Genomic DNA, 16,047 nt, shown 5'->3' with positions numbered 1-16,047 from the left:
TACCAAGTAAAGGAGCAGGGCAAGAGGAAACTAGAAATTGTATCAGTCTCTTTAACAAGAGGAAACTATGTAACCTACCTATTGAGAAAGAGGATGCAATATGTTCTAAATCAATATCTATAGCAAGAGGAAACTATGTACTTTATCAGAGGAACAAAAGGAAACTATGTAACTTACCTATTTAGAAAGAGGATGCAATATGTTCTAAATCAATCTCTATAGCAAGAGGAAACTATGTACTTTATCAGAGGAACAAGAGGAAACTATGTAACCTATCTATTTAGAAAGCGGATACTGTTTTCTTGCAATCTCTTTAGCAAGAGGAAACTATGTACTCTATCAGTGTACTTAGCAAGAGGAAACTATTTATCTATTTAGAAAGAGGATACTATAATATGTTATCTACCAGTTTCTATATCAAGAGGAAACTATGTACTCTAACAGTCTATTTATAAAAAGGAATCTTAATTGTACTCTATCAATCTATTTAGCAAGAGGAAATTATGTACAACATCAGTCTATTAAGCAAAAGGGAATTTATGTACACCATCAATCTATTTACTAAGAGGAAACTATCTGTTTAACAAAAGGAAACTTTGTACTCTCTCCGTCTATTTACCAAGAGGAAACTATATGTATGCTATCAGTCTTTTAGAAAGAGGAAACTATATACTGCATCAGTCTATTTAGCAGGAAAATATGCACTTAAATTGTCGATTTAGCAAAAGGAAACTATGCACTTAAATTGTCGATTTAGCAAGAGGAAACTATGCACTTAAATTGTTATGGATGGTCAAGAATTGTGAATAAGAGAATTACGATTAATTAACATTTGCTGATTGACCTTTTTTTAAAGTTACATCCATAGCTTTATCTCTTAAGATTAATTGAAGTTATGACAAAACCTTAATTATGACCGCCCCCATACCAACCACCACCTTTGTTTGGGACAACAAAAAAAAGGTACTTAATTCTAATTACAATCTCTATCTCTAGCACTAATGCTTAGCTTGCCTACCAACTTATTAAGATCTTCATTGCTTCCTATCAAAATCTTGTTGAAATAAATTTGTGGTACTGTGCTCATCCCACTTTTCTTGACTACTTCCCTTCTTATGTCTGGAAACAGATCTAGCCTGACATCAGTGTAAGGCAAGGCAAGTGACTTTAAAGTCTTTTTGGCCTTCCTGCAGTGGGGACATCCCTGAACAGTGTACACAGTAATTCTGCCTAGAAAGGTGTCTGGCATTTTTACAAAGGCTTTAGTAGCTAGGCTTTTATTTATGTTAGCAAGACAAGCATTTTTACCAGTGATTCTTGAAATTATTTCTGAAACAAAGTTACAATGAAAATTTTATAAGAGATTATTCATATATGAAGTAATGTATGTAATATATAAGTACACACGCCCATTGATTTGGTCAAAGGATTTATGATGTTTCTTATGGCCAGAAGACCCTCTTCTTTTCTTTTTTGAATTTTAATAAATGGGCCTCATTTTAACAATAAACATACTTTTTTAGTCCATGAATTACTGTATCTCTTACAATAAAATTTCACGTCACACTCTCTTTCCTGAACCCCCCTTTTTTAATTTTAGTAAACGGGCCATGTTTTAACAATCAACCCAACATACTTTTTTTTAGCCCGTGAATTAGTGTAATTGTTACAATTATATTTCACGGCCCGTTCTCTCTTTCCTTCTCTCTCTCTTTCACTCTCTGGAACCCCCATTTTGTTTTTACCTGTGCATCATAATTTCTCCCACAAAGACTTTTGACTTGATTTGGAAAGACCTGCTTCATAATTTGCCCCTAACACATACCTGCTCTCATATTTTGGGCCTGTTAATTTTAGTAGCACTTTTACTTACCCCCCCCCCCCCCTCCTCAAAAGCAAAAATTTAGTTCTTCATACACATGTTCCCATTTCTACATTTCTCTTGGTATTTTGTTCTCTAAAAAAATCAATTTGGTTTTAATTATTGTAATTGTTTATTTAACCGCTTTCGAATGAAGCGAAATGCCAAAATTTAGATTTATCTTTTCAAAACTGTTAGGATTACTTTTTTTTTTTGACAGTGTTACAAAGTACCATTTCACGCTCTCTCTTGAAAAAAAAGAAAAGACTCTAGATCTATCTCCTTAGTGTTATTAGGATTAGTTTTTTATTTTTATTTAGGAAGTGGAAATGGCGTAAGGCATATTAAAAAAAAGAAATATATTGCTTTGTCACATGTAAATTATGAGTGAGTCTGGTGTGAATGTACACTTTGGTTTCTTATAGTTATAATGTTTTTTGTTTGGTGTAATGCACAAATTGTAAGACAAATTTCCTTACGGATAATAAAGATTATTATTATTATTAAGAAATATGGAATTTGTGATATTTAACAAAAAATGTTTGATTTAGAAACTGAGCTGACAAAAAGAATAGGAAAGGCTTCTGCAGCAGTAAGAAACTCCCCAAAGAGTGTCTGAGAAAATACAAGATTGATTGTGGCATTTTACGTCTCGAGAGACAATCTTTTCCCTTTGCAACTTCTTGTGTGACTAAAGAGGCCAATCCTTGATACACAGCTGCAATCGCAGGTTGGGCATATGTAATCACCAGGCGCTGTTGCATTTTCGCCCTTCTTTCTGCTTCTGTTGTGTATGACATCTGCAATCCGTGACCCTTCCTTTATGCTCTCTCTCCATGTGGATCTATCCAGTGCCACCTCTTCCCAGCTGCTAGTGTCAATTTTGAAGAGCTTCATGTTGCGTTTTGTTAGACACCTTATTTATAGTTTAGTTATTTAGCGACGCACCATAGAAGACGCATATTGAACGGGACTAGTGACGTTTGGGATATGTTGTGCTAGAGACCGGAAAATGAGTTAGCGATATAATCCTCTAGGGTAACGACGTGTTTAGTGACAGAGACTTTTACTGTGGCCTTTTCTTAGAATAAATACATGTTACATTGTTCTTCAGCATTGACTACATCTCTTTACTAGTTAAAATCGATGTGTTTGTTTTGTCTGGATTGTTGATCAACTACACGGAATACACCCGAACAATAACACCCAAACGCTTGCAGAGTAATTGGTTGAAATTCAACAGTCATCCATAGTTGACCTCAAGACAGCCTGAACAAGCAACATCACAGTTTGCATACATCTGTATACCATAAAAGTGGGTGACCAGCGGCTCTCCTGCCTTCTATTAGATCGCCATACAGAATGTCCTATGGAAGTCGACCTACTGGCATTCTGCGAACATGGCCAAGCCAGCCAAGGCGCCTGCTGCTGATAACAGAGCGGATGTCCTGACACCCTGCTCTTCGTAGCACTTCCTCATTGGTTATCTTATCTTGCCACCTTATTTTAAAGATCCGCCTTAGGCATTGGAGGTGGAAGACATTCAGCTTTTTTTCCTGCCATGAGTAGGTTGACCATGTTTCACTTCCGTACAGCAAGGTGCTCAACACACAGGTCTGGTAGACTAGGGCTTTAGTACTGTTAGTCAGCAATATGTTGTCCCCAGACTCTTTTCTGCAACCATGACTTGGTGGCCATTGCCTTGGCTATCCTGTTGTTTATGTCTTTATCCAGTAGAGTGTTGTTGGATATGATGGAGCCAAGGTAACAAAAGTGATCAACAATTTCTAGTGGTTGGCCATTAATGCTTACTTGAGGTGCAGTGTTTGTGTTTTGGACAAGTATCTTTGTCTTGCTTTGACTGATGTTTAAGCCGAACTTCTGGCAAGCAGCAGATAGTTTGTCAACCAGGGACAGTAGCTGAATATCAAAATCAGCGACAATAGCTGCATCATCAGCATACAAGAGTTCCCTGATGAGTAGTTTCCTAACCTTGGTTTTTGTCCGCAGCCTTGATACATTAAATAGTTTTCCAGAGGATCTTGTATGGAGAAACACACCTTCGTTTATGCCGTTGTACGCATAATCCAGTAGACAGAGAAGAATATGCCAAACAGAGTAGGTGGGAGCACACATCCCTGCTTGACACCACTGCAAACCTCAAAAAGTGCTGATTGGTCTTTATTGAATTTGACAGTACATTTAGTTTCCTCATGAAAGCACTCAATGAACTTCTGTAGTTTGAAGATTGATTACAGCAACCAAAATACTAGTCTAAAATGCCTTCTTTATGGTAGTGAGAGCTGGGCAGCATACATGCGTCAAGAACATAGATAGAATAGCTTTCACTTATGCTGCCTGTGTCAAATAATGTACATCTTCAGGAGAGATCATGTCTCTAACCAGGACATTTTGAAACTGGCCAATATGCACAGCATCTATGCTCTGCATGCCAGATGGAACAATCCCTAAAGACATCCTATCTTATCTTATATGATACAGACGTTACTTCAAAAAAGAAGATGATTACGTCCTACGTGTCATGCATTTAGTCATGCATATTAACCAATGACCTAAATTCTGCCAAGTCACTGGTTTTCTTGGCTAGCCCAGGCAACTCATTCCATGCTCTAATAGCGGTAGGGAAGAAAGAGCATTTGTACAAATTGGTCCTAGCATATGGAACGAGGAATGTGCCTTTATCTTTGTGTCTTTCTGATTATTTTATTAAATTTTGTTTTTGAATTTGAAGATTATGCTGAGCTTGTGGAGGTAGTCAGACCAAAGGGCCACCCAAGACTAACCTACATAGATGTCTGCGACACATGAGACCAAAGGTCTCAACGAAAGTATGTGGGATGATATAGCCCAAGACCGGACAGCATGGACAGACAGACTGTGCCTGCTGGTACAAACCTTGGTGACAGCAAAAGAAACAAAGCTGTGGCTAAGTCAAGAGAAAGAAAAGGAAAGCTGCTCTGTCAGATAGCCCTAAAACAGATGCTAATAGTATAATATACATGCACAAACTGTGGCAAAAATCTGCCTTATCAGTCACTCCGTCACTCCAGATTCTGCCATGTCTCAAGACAAAACCAAATATATATATTTTTTCTATATATATAGACTATCCCCAAAACTGTAAATTTCCATAGGGCCCAAAGGGCAAAAGAAACAAAGCTGACTTAGTCAAGAGAAAGCTGCTCTATCAGATAGCCCTAAAACAGACGCATATATTGCTATATATAGTATTATATATGTGCACAAACTGTGGTAAAAATCTGCCGCTCCAGAATTGGCTTGATCAGTCACTCCAGATTCTGACAAGTCTCATGACGAAACCAAAACCAGTGACTCAATTGGGTGCATCCAATGTCTTCCTAGACAGAAGGAGCTATATATATAATATATATATATATTATATGTAGATATGATATAGTATATATATGGACTATCCTAAAACTACATTTCCATAGGCCGGGCATAGGGCCCAATTTTAACCATATTACCAACTTTGTAAATCATAAGTTTAAGTAAGTCATACTTATCGTTTTATCTTATATGATACAGACGTTACTTCAAAAGAGAAGATGATTACGTCCTACGCGTCATGCATTTTAACCAATGACCTGAATTCTGCCAAGTCACTGGTTCTCCTGGCCAGCTCAGGCAACCCATTCCATGCTCTAATAGCACTAGGGAAGAAGAAGCACTTGTACAAATTTGTCCTAGCATAAGGAACGAGGGATGTGCCTTTTGTAATAGACTAAAACAACACGAGCTTCAATAAACACAATGATTTTATTAGTCTATCTTTTATGTTCTTTACTCCAGCCACTTGTTCTCTAAACTGACTTCCTTTTACACACAGTCCTGACACACTGCTGTTCACTCAAGCATGTACACTCAAGGTCCACTGGTCATTTCATACACAGGCACACACACTGCACTACCAGCCACGCAAAACACATACACTTACTATTACACCTTTATTTTTGTGTCTTTCTGAGTATTTTATTAAATTTTGTTTTTGTATTTGAAGATTATGGTTCAGTGTTTAATGTATAATTGCTATTTTACTTTTAAGTCTTCTATCCTGAAGGCTTTCTAAATTTAGTGATTTTACTAAAGGTGTTACTCTAGTCAAATGTGAATATTCGTTTATTATGAATCTCACTCCTCTATTTTGTGTCTGTTCCAGTTTCTTAATGTTTTCTTGAGTTGAGGGGAACCAAACAGAGGATGCATATTCTATTATTGGCCAAACCAAGGTTAAATAACATTTTAGTTTTATGTACTTGTTTGATTTATAGAAATTTCTTTTAATAAACCCTAATGCTTTGTTTGATGTTTTGATAGTTTCATCAATATGGGGATTCCATGACAGTTTTTCATTTATTATAACACCTAGGTATTTTGCGTTTTGTCTGTGTTACTGGTTTACCAAGAATAAGATAAGTGGAATTAATTTGTTTTAGTTTTTTTTTTAACTCTTAATAACTGACATTTTTCTGGGTGGAAAGACATACTCCAATTAGATTCCCATTTCTGTAATTCATCTAATTCTCTTTGTAAAATATCTGTGTCTTGTGTTGTTTTTATTGTTATATATAATATATTATGCAATCGTCTGCAAATAATCTTGCTTTTGTTCCTGAACTAATGCAGTTTGGTAAATCATTTATTAAATGTAAATTAAAAATAGTAGTGGACCCAAGACTGTTCCTTGAGGTACACCTGAGTTTACTGTTATCGGTGTTGATTTAGAGCCATTTATTATTACAGTTTGTTCTCTCCCTGTCAGAAAATCTTTAATACACTGATGCAATGGACCATTAATGCCAAAATATTTTAATTTTTTTAGATCTAGGTCCTGGGTTTGATTCTACATCTCCTGCTATTAATATTAAGTGTGATATGTATCTATTTTGTGATGGGTAATCTTCTTTAATGTTATGGATGTACATGTTAGATTATTTTTGAAGTTGCATTGATCTATAATAGTGTGAGTGTGATGATTGGTAATGACGTTTCCTGTTTAAGTTGAGTACTTACTAAGTAACTTAGTATAGACAGTATAGATCTATATACATAATTATCATAATATATAGATCTAGAATCTAGACTAGTCACTAGATCTAATAGTAATACTAGTTGAGTAAGAGATCTAGTAATATACTTAGTTTTAGAATTAGAATAGAATAGACTGACTGAATAGTCAATAGATATTTAAATTTAAGGCTTAAGTGCCTTAAGGTACTAGATCTAGAATATAATAATCTATATTAATTATAAATATAGAATAAAAAATTATATTTTTATATTATTTCTCAGAATTTCTGAAATCTGAATCTATCACTAGATTGTGACTAGATCTAGATCTATATAGATCTAGATCTAATAATATTCTAATACTATATTATTATATAAATATAATTAGGTCTAGATCTAGACTATAGATATAGATCTAGTATATAATATTACTATTACTATTAGATCTATATATAAATAAGGTAGAAATTACCGTGACTTATTGTCACTATAGAGTCAAGTAAATAATAGTATTATTATAGTATAATAATTAGAGTAAGTAATAAGTATAGTTACATATATATAGTAAATATTATAGTATAGCCTACTATCTCTAACTAGATCTAGAATCTATACTTCTATAGTTCTTCTATAGGCTAGCCCACAACATTAAAATGATTTTTTACCTGACCCTGAGCGGCCTGAGTCTGAGTCGCCCTGACTGCCCTGAGCTACATTGCTTAAACTTAAAATAAAAGTATGGGTGGCCCCACCCCCTCCTCTGTATATTGTGATGTTGCTAGTTCAGGCTGTCTTGAAGTCAACCAATTACTCTGCAATCGTTTGGGTGTAATTGTTCGGGTGTATTACGTGTAGTTGACCAACAACACAAACAAGAACTGGCACATCGATTGTAACAGGTGAAGAGATGTAGTCAACGATGATGAACAAGTTAATATATATTTATTATGATAAAAGGCCACAGTAGAAGTCTCTGTCACTAAACACGTCGTTACCCTGGAGTGTTCTAACGCTAACTGATTTTCCGGTCTCTAACCCAACATATCCCAAACGTCACTAGTCCCGTTCAATATGCGTCTACTATGGTGCGTCGCTAAATAACTAAAATAACTAACCTATATAAATAAGGTGTCTAACAGATTCCTCCCCCCCTTGAAAAAAAATATGTCAATATTTTTCCACTACTGTCAAGTCTTACAAGGGCATTTTCAATCTAAGGGGAAGACCACAAACATAAAATCTTGACATCTTCATCTTGACATCTTCATCTTGACAGTTCCTCATATTCATGTCAATGTTCATAACAGTTCATAACATTCCAAAATCATCCTCCTTAGTACACAGTTCATCATAGAGGAAAATGTGGCATCCTATGGGCATGTCCTACACATCTCAAATGTTCTTCACTGGCAGTAATCTGATAAAATACAATATTTCAAAAAACAATTATAAACTTTATTTACACATTCAATACATTTTTTCTTACCACCCTTTTATACGCTTTTGTCCATTTTTCTTTTATACTCACCCTTTTCCATAGAACTAACTTTCGTCAATGATATATGAAATGATTCACACAAAAAAAAATATCCATACTTACTTTTAAATGCTTAACATCAACTTTACTTATCTCCCTTTTCATAACATATAAATGGTGTCAATATATTAATATATATTACATAATCAATATAATCATAGTTTATTTACAAACTTATTTCATTTCAATGTCATTCTAGACAATAGATCAGCTACAATATTCATAGATCCACTAATAGCTTTCACTTCAAATTTATATTCCTGTAGTGCTAAGAACCATCTATAAACACGACTGTTTTTCATGCTCTTTTGCTGTATATACTGAATAGGTTTATGATCAGTTAATAATATGAATTTCCTTCCTATTAAATAGCTCTCTAGCTTAGTAATTACCCATATTACAGCTAAGGCTTCTCTTTCAATGACACTATATTTTTTTTCTGCCTCTGACAATTTTCTGCTTACATATAATATAGGATGTAAGTTATCATAGTTCTGCATTAAACAACCACCAATAGCATTACCAGATGCATCAGTTGTGACATAAAATATTTTGTCTTTATCAGGTAGTCTTAATATTAGTTCATGACTAAAAACATCTTTAATTCTGTCAATAGCTTTCACACATTCCTCATTACAAACTACTTTTTGAGGTTTTCCTTTTTTAAGTAAGTCATTTAGTGGATTCACTATTTCTGCTAAGTTTTTTATAAACTTTCTGTAATAATTTACTATTCCCAATATGCTTTTAATTTGTCTTTTTGTTGTAGGTATTTCAATATTAAGTACTTTCTTTATGTTATCTTCAATAGGGCTAATCATGTTGTTATTTATTTTATGTCCTAAGAAAATTATTTCCTCCAATCCTATTTCTACTTTTTCTGCTTGAATTGTAAGTCCACTTTCTTTTATTATTTTGAATACTTCTTTTACATCTACCAAATGTTCCTCCCAACTATTATTAAAAATACATATGTCATCCAAATAGCAAATAACATTTTCTTTGTTTCCAATTATCATGTTCATCATTCTATTAAATGTGGCAGGTGCATTTACTAATCCAAAACTCATATAATTCCATTGAAAAATACCATATGGTGTTACAAATGCTGTGTAAGGTTTTGCATTTTCTGTTAAAGGTATTTGCCAATAACCTTTAGTTAAATCCAATTTAGTAAAAAATTTTGCTCCATTTAATTTATGTAAAATATCCTCTATATTTGGCATTGGATATGGGTCAAATTCTGTGATGTTGTTAAGTTTCCTATAATCAATACATAACCTTATATCTCCATTCTTCTTTTTGGCTATCACAATTGGTGAAGCATAAGGAGATGTTGATGGCTCAATTATACCTGATTCTAGTAAATTGTCTATTTCTTTCTTTACTTTGTCTTGTAAATGTAACGGTATTCTATATGGCTTAAGCTTGATAGGTTTTGTGTCTGTTACTTTAATGTCATGTTTAATAATATTTGTTTTTCCTGGTATGCTGGAAAAAATTTCTTTGTATTCCTGTATTATTTTAGTTATGTCTTTTGACTTTTCCTTAGTTAGATTATTAAGATTAATCTTTTGCCAAGTTTGATTCTCTTTTGTTTCTATTACAGGTATTTCCTTAATATCATTTTCATTGTGATTTTCATTTGTTATTATCATCAAGCATTCTTCTCTTTCTGAAAATTTATTTTCTATTTCCTCCTGAATGTTTTGTATTAACTCATCTTCTCTATCATGATACAGTTTCAAATTATTTATGTGATATGTTTTAATTTTCCCATTTATTTCAATTTGATAATTCACATCATTAATTTGTTTTATCACCTTAAATGGACCTTTCCATTGTTTACCAATTTTATTTTTCAGGTCATTTATCAATATTAATACATTGTTTCCTACTTCTAGTGTTTTCAATTGTCTTTTCTTATTTAGATTCTCATGAGTACTTTGTTTGTACTTCTTATTGTTGTTATATGCTTGAGTCCATATTTCTTTCAATTCTGTTGTGATTGTTGTTTCACTGTCATTATTTAATTTATTCTCATTGTCTATTAGATTTTCTTTAAAAACATCTAATTCATCTCTGGGTTTTCTTCCATGTATTATTTCATATGGTGAAAATTGTGTTGCTTCATGGATGTTGTTTCTATGAGCAAATAGTACATAGTTAATGTAATGATCCCACTTGTTCTGATTATTCTGAATTATTTTTGTTAGTGATCTTTTTAATGAACCACCATATCGTTCACATAAACCGTTACTCTCCGGGTGGTAAACCGAAGAGTATATGTGTTGTATATTGTATTGTTTAGTCCATTTCTTAAATTGTTCTGACTTAAACTGAGATCCCTGATCACTCAATATAATTTTAGGTATACCATGTCTTGTAATTACTTTTTGAGTTATGGCATTAATGATATTTTCTGCACTTGTATTTGATAATGGGATTGCCTCTGGGTATCTACTAAACATGTCTATTACTGTTAGAATGTATTTGTTATTATTTTCAGTTTTAATTAAAGGACCTATTAAATCAATAGATACTTTCTGAAATGGTGCTGTAGGTTCATCCATTTCTTGAATAGGTGCTTTATTCATTAGACTTTTGTTCGATCTCTTTTGACATATGTCACATGAGTTTATGTATTTGTTGATTGTTGCTTTCATTTTGGGCCAAAATACTTGTTTTGACAAATTCCTATAACATTTCTTTACTCCCCTATGTGCTGCTAAATTATTATCATGTGTCATGATTAAAACATCTTTCCAATATTTCTGTGGTAAGACAAGTTGTTTTATTTTCTTATTATCATTACTTGTTTGTCTAAACAATATTTTATTCTCTATGCAAAATTTCTCCATTGGATTATTATTGTTTTTATCTGATATTCTCGAATAAATTTTCCCAATAATATTGTCATTCATTTGTTCTAATGCAAATGTGGGTGTTGTTTCTTTTTCACTTTGAAATATTTGTGTTTCAAGACTATTTTGTGTTTCATTTTCTATCTCTCTTTCCTTAACATCTGTATTTTCTATTTGTATTACATTACTGGTTTCTTTTTCTTTATCATTACTTATTACATTTATTGTATTTTCCTGTTTCTCATCTTTTTTATCCATTGATCTTGTTATTATCATACTTGTTATATTTTGTGTTTCTATGTTTTCATGATTTTGTCTTATGTTTTTGTATTTGTTTTGCCAGTCTTCTAATTCTTTTCTTGAACATTCTTTAACTCCTTTTATGTTTCCTACTAACATATCATATCTCATTTCTGGTATTGCAATGCCATCACAATAACCAGTGAAAAATGGAGTTTCAATGTACACCCTTATAGCTTTAAATTCCCTTACAGTGCCATCTGCTAATTCTACTTTCTTAGTAAACCCTTTATACCAATGAGGTTTGACAAATTTAGTTTTTACTGCCAAAGTGTTACAACCTGAATCCCTGATTAATTCCACCGGAATTCTATCTACAAACCCTGGGTACACTGCAAAATTGTTCCTATTTCCTTCCATGAAATATACCCTATCTGTACCTTTATTTTTGTATTCCCTACTGTAACTCCTATTTCTATAATTTCCCCTGTCATTCCTATCTCTACTCCTATATCTACTGTTATTTTGTTCATTGTATCTATTTCTACTTCCAGACCTACTATTCCCTCTTCTACAGTTAGCTGCTATATGACCTTTTCCTTGACATTTAAAACAGGTTATTTCACTATATTTTCTATTTCCACTATTTGATCTGTTTCTATTTCTACTTCTATCAACATTTTCTTTGGTGTATCCTATTAAATCTACTTTGCTCTTATCCCTATCAGAAAATGGTTTATTTGGATAGGCATTTTTGTATACTCTCATTATCTCTGTTATTTCATCTATAGTTTTTGGGTTTCTTTCTCTAATAAAAGATTGTAACTGAGGATCACATTTATTTACAAAGTTGTCCACTAGAATAAAATTTTTTAATCCTTCATAAGAGTTATTCACTTTTTCTAATTTTACCCACTTATTGAAAAAATCCTTTTCCATATTAATGGTAGTTTGGGGTTCTATTCCTAATGATGGTATATTGTCAAAGTATTTCTTTCTAAAAGTTGTAGCATTATGACCATATGCATTTAATAACTCTCTTTTTAAAACCTGATAGCTATCATCAATATGATGGTCATGATTTTGGCATATTGTTAGAGCTTGACCATGAACAAAGTCTATCAGTATTTCAGACCATTCTTCTTCAGGCATATTAAATGTAGACATTTTTGCCTCATATCTTTTCAGGAAATCACCAATGTCATCCTTCTGTTCATCAAAACTTTGTATTTTTCTCTTTAGCCATGTTTGTGAATTAGGGTTGTCTCTTTGAGTGGTATAATTATTTGAGTTATTAGTGTTATTTCCTTGTTCAGTTTGGGCTCTGGCTTGTGCTGCATCCAATCTCATCTTCTCCATTTTAGCTTCATGTTCTCGGTCCTCTTTTTGCTTCTCATATTCTTCCTTTCTGATCCTATCTTGTCTCTCTATCTCTTGTCTTTGACGTTCTTCTTGTCTTTCTATCTCTTGTCTTTGACGTTCTTCTTGTCTTTCTATCTCTTGTCTTTGACGTTCCGTTTCTTCCTTCACAACTTGCTGTACATAAGCTGCTAAGTCCTTTCCTTTTAACTCCATGGCCTTTCCATCCTGCATAGCTGTTTCCTTAACCTCCTTAAGGTCCACATATGATGATGTAGCCATTGTGTTTTATATTTTATATATATTTTTACTTGGCCTATATTAGTTATGGCTATACTTTAAACTTATTTTATATTTAAGTTTTTCCACACTTTTATACAAATTTTAAATGATATGTCTCTATCTATAGATTTAGTAAATGTATAAATCTAGTCTGAGTTATTATGGTTATATTCAAATCTGTATATTAGGTCCAGTATTACACACAAATTTAAATCTAGTATATTATAGTATGTATAATATTACCATTTAGATCTATAGTTATCAAGAGCACTATGACTTTTAGATCTAGTATGAATAACTATGATCAATTTCAAAACCTGGTATGACTGAAGTCACAGTGAAGTGTTTAGAGTAAATTCAAAGACTGTCTAGAGTCTAGATCTAGAGTAGATTATGGTTCTATTTCACCATGCGAAACAAATATGTGTATACAGTGTCAAATATATCTTCAACAAGATATATATATCTAGAATGTACTACCTTCATTCATCTTCAACTTAATAATATTTCAAAGTAGAGTCTAGATAATTAAATTGTACCAAAGAGATGTACAACAATTTGCAGATCTAAATTTAGCCAGACGATAGTGTTTGACTACATAGCCAGTTTCGGCATTATTCTCATGGCAAAATCATAATTGATTTTAACCGCTCAAACTAAAATTATTTTAGTCTGATTCACAATGAAAGAATCCTACCCGCACTTTCTATCATTAAGTGAAAAAAAATACAGATCTAATTAAATTAATAAAAATAAATAATTTAAAATAATATAAACAAATGAAATAATTAAATGAGACTATCGCTATGGGTTGGGATGTGACAATATGGCACACAATGATAACGTCACAAAGTAACTAGGCAACAACGGATATGACGTTTACACAAACAAAACAAATTACAATCCTAAACGTATAATATAGCTTTTCATCTAAATTACGTCTTCTACCCCGACGGGTTTTAAGGCGCACCACCTGATTTTACTCAGGCTAACGTACCAAATTTAGACAAAATCTATTTCTAAGGGCAATCTAAACATATACTAATAAGAAAAATGGCACTTAGCTTTTGATAAGAAAGATCCCTTTGTTCGGACTCCCGAATATGCTAGATCACAACAAATTCCACTGCCTCTCTTCCAGTTCTGACTCTGTTCTCCGGTGCTACCAGTATCCCACGTAATGCCACAGATGTCCTGATATGCCACAGCAAAATGTTCCAGTTTCTTTGACGACTGTTGATGACCGTATGTGTAGTTCCGACGACTTTGTATACACAGTTACTGACGAATAAGTTAACGGTTCTTCTAGCGATGACTTGACTTGTGTAGATGATTACTGACAAATAACAGTCTCTTGACGGCAACTTGATCTGGACGACTGACGAATAACGAATTTCTTGACGATGACTTGATCTGGGCTGACGAATAACGGCTTTATTGACGATGACTTGATCTGGGCTGACGAATAACGACTTTCTTGACGATGACTTGATCTGGGCTGACGAATAACGGTTCTCTAAAATAGTTCACTGCTTCTGCTGCTACTCTGGTAGTACGACGAAGTTTGCTGTTGTACTCTGCTTCATTAGACCAAACTGTCCAATGCAGACTAGGTGAAACCAAGGTCACCTCCGACGACGTTCCGTTACACGATTAACGGTTTTCAACGAAATTAAGTGGATGTAGCTGTTTCCACAACTTCACTGCTAACAAGTCTAGGTATGGTCTAGACCGACGAATACTAGATATATCAATGTTCAGTAATGATAAAGATTACTTCACTAACCTTCCAAAGGTTAAACACAGTGACCGTTATAAACGTGGCAAGCAACCGGTTCAATGAGCAAACTGCTCCACAAGAATCTCTCCAAGGGTAAGACGACAGAGCGATTTCGATTTAGTTAGCTACCAAACTTGTAGTACTCACAATACTTCTGACAGCGGGCAAACTGTCCTTCTCGAAACTGACGAGGTAAAACTTGATACTCAATGTGGCTCCTATGACGAAGAAAAAATATGTCCAACAGGTTCACTAACGATCTCTCACCCGTTATGAACGAACGGTTTCTCTGGTTGTAGGTCGATTCAGCATATGAAGATCAGGCTTTGATAATATACTGGTTAAGTAGACCAGACGTTACGATGATTACTGTCCTGACGAAGGTCACCCTGAGTTAACGGCTCGTTGAACGTGCGATCAAACAGGCGACGACTGTATGTAGATCTAGAACAAAGTCACTCTGCGATACTGCTGTGTTCAGCCGTACTCCGATGAAATCTTATATCTTCGAGTGCACGACCCTCACCTGAGTAAACGTTCTGCTTCGAGGTCCGGTTCGATGTTCGGCTTCATCAAGGGTCCGGCTTCGAGGTTCGGTGTCGCCACTGTGATGTTGCTAGTTCAGGCTGTCTTGAAGTCAACCAATTACTCTGCAATCGTTTGGGTGTAATTGTTCGGGTGTATTACGTGTAGTTGACCAACAACACAAACAAGAACTGGCACATCGATTGTAACAGGTGAAGAGATGTAGTCAACGATGATGAACAAGTTAATATATATTTATTATGATAAAAGGCCACAGTAGAAGTCTCTGTCACTAAACACGTCGTTACCCTGGAGTGTTCTAACGCTAACTGATTTTCCGGTCTCTAACCCAACATATCCCAAACGTCACTAGTCCCGTTCAATATGCGTCTACTATGGTGCGTCGCTAAATAACTAAAATAACTAACCTATATAAATAAGGTGTCTAACAATATATAGATCTAGTAGTCTAGAATAGTCTAGATCTATATTTATATTATAGATCTAGAGATTCTAGATCTAGATCTAGATCTAATCTGAGTCTAAA

General features: G+C 33.9%; 2 protein-coding genes across 4 annotated transcripts in view; one reads left to right on the top strand and one right to left on the bottom strand.

The window, feature by feature from the left end:
- The window catches only part of LOC106069535 (uncharacterized), a 24,960-nt gene extending 8,913 nt beyond the window's left edge, over positions 1–16,047 (bottom strand). The window contains exons 1-3 of one of the 3 annotated variants that reach the window (XM_056029952.1): positions 13,676–16,047; positions 7,579–8,330; positions 1,019–1,329 (exon numbers count right to left, since the gene is read on the bottom strand). In XM_056029952.1, the coding sequence (XP_055885927.1) occupies positions 1,019–1,249 (231 nt within the window). In that variant the 5' untranslated portion in view covers positions 1,250–1,329; positions 7,579–8,330; positions 13,676–16,047. Of the gene's footprint in view, positions 1–1,018; positions 1,330–1,745; positions 1,769–5,405; positions 5,429–7,578; positions 8,331–13,675 lie in introns of those variants that run through there. The other 2 variants (XM_056029953.1, XM_013229221.2) reach the window with 2 other exon arrangements.
- Positions 6,777–16,047, top strand: part of LOC106069534 (probable dolichyl pyrophosphate Man9GlcNAc2 alpha-1,3-glucosyltransferase) — a 30,492-nt gene continuing 21,221 nt past the window's right edge. The window contains exon 1 of the mRNA XM_013229219.2: positions 6,777–6,798. Coding sequence (XP_013084673.2) covers positions 6,795–6,798 — 4 coding nt within the window. The 5' untranslated portion in view covers positions 6,777–6,794. The remainder of the gene's footprint in view (positions 6,799–16,047) is intronic.

The sequence above is a fragment of the Biomphalaria glabrata genome, chromosome 5 (genome assembly GCF_947242115.1).
Source record: "Biomphalaria glabrata chromosome 5, xgBioGlab47.1, whole genome shotgun sequence".
NCBI lineage: Eukaryota > Metazoa > Mollusca > Gastropoda > Planorbidae > Biomphalaria > Biomphalaria glabrata.
This window is presented reverse-complemented; position numbering and strand designations above follow the sequence as displayed.